At 48.5% G+C, this 3,673-nt stretch overlaps 1 protein-coding gene across 1 annotated transcript; it reads right to left on the bottom strand.

Moving 5' to 3' along the window:
• Nucleotides 1-225: 225 nt before the first annotated feature.
• On the bottom strand, nt 226-3,597 carry PCYB_083820 (phosphatidylinositol 3- and 4-kinase; the record flags this gene model as incomplete). Its single annotated transcript, XM_004222120.1, has 4 exons — nt 226-1,800; nt 2,076-2,321; nt 2,684-2,780; nt 3,011-3,597. 4 exons carry the CDS (start codon nt 3,595-3,597, stop codon nt 226-228), a joined length of 2,505 nt encoding a protein of 834 aa, XP_004222168.1.
• Nucleotides 3,598-3,673: the final 76 nt, after the last annotated feature.

The following is a 3,673-nucleotide window of genomic DNA, read 5'->3' as shown; positions in this document are numbered from 1 at the left end:
GGGGTAAAATGAAGCAAAAATTGCTTTTTTTTTTTTCTTTTCTTTTCTTCCTTTTTTGAGGTAATTCATTTTTACAAGGCGATGTTTACAATCGAATGGGGGGAAATCGATGTGGACGGTTTAGGGTTGACCAAATGGGGGGAAATCGAAGTGGGCAGTTTAGGGTTCATCAAATAGGTGCTTCTGTAATGGCTGGGCCGCTACCCACCGCGTCGGGGGCGCCCCTCACTTTATGCTCTTCAGGTAGCCATGCTTGATACCGCTGATCTGAGACCCATTGTAAGGATACTGTTTCCACTCCGGGTGATAATCGTTAATGTACCTTTTGACATAATTTTCAAACGTCTCGAAGAAAAGCTTCTCAAATATTTTGTTCTCCCATTTGACGCTTATAATTTTATTATTTTTGTCTCTTATCACCCAGACTGAATTAACCTTATTCATCTCCATGCTGCGGTACGCCGTCCCGCTGCTCTCCGTTATCCTTTTGATAGTTCCTGTGGGTTTTTTAAACGGCACGTCGTTTTCTTCGTCGTTTTCGTCATCGTCATCGTCGTCATCGTCGTCATCGTCATCATCATCGTCGTCATCGTCGTCATCGTCGTCCGTATCGTCTTCCGCGCCGCTTTTCAGCAAATCCCCCTTGGCTGTCTCATTCTGTGCTTCTTCAGGCACATCGTCCGGCCTGTCACTCGGCAATTCCTTTCCTTCCTTCTTCTCCTCCTCCTCTTCCTTTTTTTCATCACCTGGCTTGTTGTCATCCTTGTCGTAATACTTTTTTTTTTTTTTCTTCTTTTTCTTCTTTTTTATTTTCACCCTCGCGTCTTGGTCGCTCGCGCTGTGTACTCGCGCGCGATCGTCCGGTTGGCTGCCCAGTTGGCTGTCCTGTTTGTCGTCACGTTTCTCATCACGTTTCTCATCACGTTTCTCATCACTTTTTCCACCACCTTTCTCGTCACCCTTATCGTCACGCTTCCCACTCGCTCCACCGCTGCGTGGCGTGCTTCCCCCCCCGCCATGCACACTCCCCTTGGGGGACTCCCCACTGCAGGAATTACTCCCCCCCTTCTCGTCAATGCACGAACTGGAGCTCGCAGTCACCAGCGTATACTCACTCCTGTTGCTCAACGAATTGGTCGATGTTTTATTTTGCTCATTCTGTTCACTTCCTACATTAAGATCCACATCAGGAGTCCTCCTCCTGTACAAGCTATCGTAGGCACTCTTTTCTTCTTTCCTCTCCATAGCTTCGAACTCGTTACTTAGGCTTCCTTTTGCCTCTTCCCGTGGAATCACATCGGGTGCACGAGATACACTCTCGCAAACGATCTGCACTTTTTCATCCCTCCGTAGGTCTTCATCCTTCCCTGTAGAGGTGCCCGGAGGCTGTACTGATGACCCGCAAAAGGTTCCATACTTTAAAGTCTCTTCCGATCTGTCACGACTCTCATGGGGGGTTTTTCCTTCCTTCCCCTTGGAGCTGCTCCCACATAGTTTATCCTCTGCAGTTTCTATTCCTTTTACACCTTGGAAGGTGTGCCTACTGGGTAGGGACTCCCCATAGCTGTAGTCCAACGACTTGCATTTATCCTTCGATACGGGACTAAAGTGACAGGTCTCTTTTTCTATTTTCTTTGTGTCAGTTGTGTCGTTTGCTCCTTTCAATGCTTCGTCGATATTCTCGATCGTCTTCATTTTGCTGTTTTTTTTTTTTTTGTTAATTTTGATTTCCGCCAGGTCCAGGATGTGGCCCAGCCGGTTGGTACTCATAAGGGAGGTGTAATCCATCATTTGGTAAGCCTATCAGGGGGAATAAAATGGGGGGAGAATCACCGATGGAATGGGATAGGGGGGGTTCGGCACCACGAGGTAATCACCCCCTTATCGGTGCAGAAGTGATAGATAATCGGTGCAGAAGCGGTACATAATCGGTGCAGAAGTGATAGATAATCGGTGCAGAAGCGGTACATAATCGGTGCAGAAGTGATAGATAACAGCTGCACAACCGCTGCACAATCGCTGCACAACCGCTGCACAATCGCTGCACAACCGCTACACAGTTGCGACTCTCCCACCTGCACGATGGAGTCCCGCACGAGGTGCTCCAGCACGGACTCCTCGTCGATGCTCTTTCTCGTGCTGATTTTGGCAATTTCATGCAAATTCAGGTGCATCCGGGCTCCGATCTGCAACAGCCGCGTGCACACGCGCATGGTCCGTATGCAGTCCTCCCGGATGAGGAGCTTGTTACGGATTTTCTCCGCGTCCTTGTCCGGGTCGAACGTGAAGATGACCTCCAGCTCCTCGTCGTCGAAGGGGACCTAGCAAGATAGGCGGCGAGGTGGGTGGGTCATGTTACGCGGCGATGTCACGCGGCGATATCAAGCTAAGCAGTTACGCGGAGATGTCAAGCTTCTCAGTTACGCGGCGATGTCAAGCTTCTCAGTTACGCCGCGTTGTCAAGCTTCTCAGTTACGCCGCGTTGTCAAGCTTCGCATTTACGCAGCGTGGTGAATCGGTGTGGTGAACAGGCGTCATGAGGAAACACGGGTCATTCCAAGCAATCGCCTGCGCCCCCACGCTTCTGACCCCCACGTGGCTGACCCCCACGCGGCTGACCCCCACGCACCCGCGTAACAGGTTGTGACAAAGCGGGCAGCCCTGCATGTCGCCCTGTGCTCACCTTCGTCTGGGGCCAGTCGAACCAAACCAAGTCAATCTCCGCGACGTCCATTATGTGCGGCATGATGAGTCCGTGGTCTATGGGGATGAGGCTGTACCTGCGGGGGGAAAGAGGCAGGCGCGGCAATGGGGAGCGCCAAATAGAAGCTCCAAATGGACGCTCCAAATAGACGCTCCAAATGGACGCTCCAAATGGACACTCCAAATGGGCACTCCAAATGGTCACTCCAAATGGTCACTCCAAATGGTCACTCCATATGGTCACTCCATATGGTCACTCCAAATGGCCGCTCCAAATGGCCGCTCCAAATGGAGGCGCCCCGCCCACCTGGATGGCTTCTTATCAATGGTGACGATCCGCTTGAGGATGTCCTCGTTACTCGTGCCCAGGCTGCGGTTATTCCGATAAAGAAACTGGTTGCACGAATCCTTTAGGCTCTTCAAAGGGGACACCAAAATATTGCCATCATTCCTATCCAAGTTCATAACCCGTATGTCCAAAATTGCAATCTTATGAATATCCCTAATGCTGAATTGTTTATAATCGTAATTCCCCACACTCTCTCTAGAATCTACAAATTCTTGTAAAGACCCACATTTCCATTTGAGATTATTTTCATGGTCTACATATTTCAGCTTGCTTTTATTATTAAAATGTGGGTTACAAGCTTCCACCATGATAGTACAAGGGACGCTACTAAAATTATTGTAGTTGTTATCTAGTATGTATGCAGCTATTTCTCTACTGGCTCCTTCTCCAGATAGTACTCCAGATCTAAACCCTTCCTGATACATCTTCCCTTCATATCCTCTAGGGTTAAATGGAGCAAATGCTTCTTCATCTAATGGCTTAAAAACAGAACATACCTTCTTTTTACTGTTGAATAGAAGGTAGGTACCTCCTGTCCCATCCATAGTTAGTTTTGGAGATATATTTTTTTTAAAAGCTAATTTTATATCATGCAAAATATTTTCAAAAAAAGGAGGATAA

The sequence above is a fragment of the Plasmodium cynomolgi genome, chromosome 8, assembly GCF_000321355.1.
Source record: "Plasmodium cynomolgi strain B DNA, chromosome 8, whole genome shotgun sequence".
Taxonomy (NCBI): domain Eukaryota; phylum Apicomplexa; class Aconoidasida; order Haemosporida; family Plasmodiidae; genus Plasmodium; species Plasmodium cynomolgi.
The sequence above is the reverse complement of the archived record's forward strand: the minus strand, read 5'-3'. Positions and strand labels throughout refer to the sequence as shown.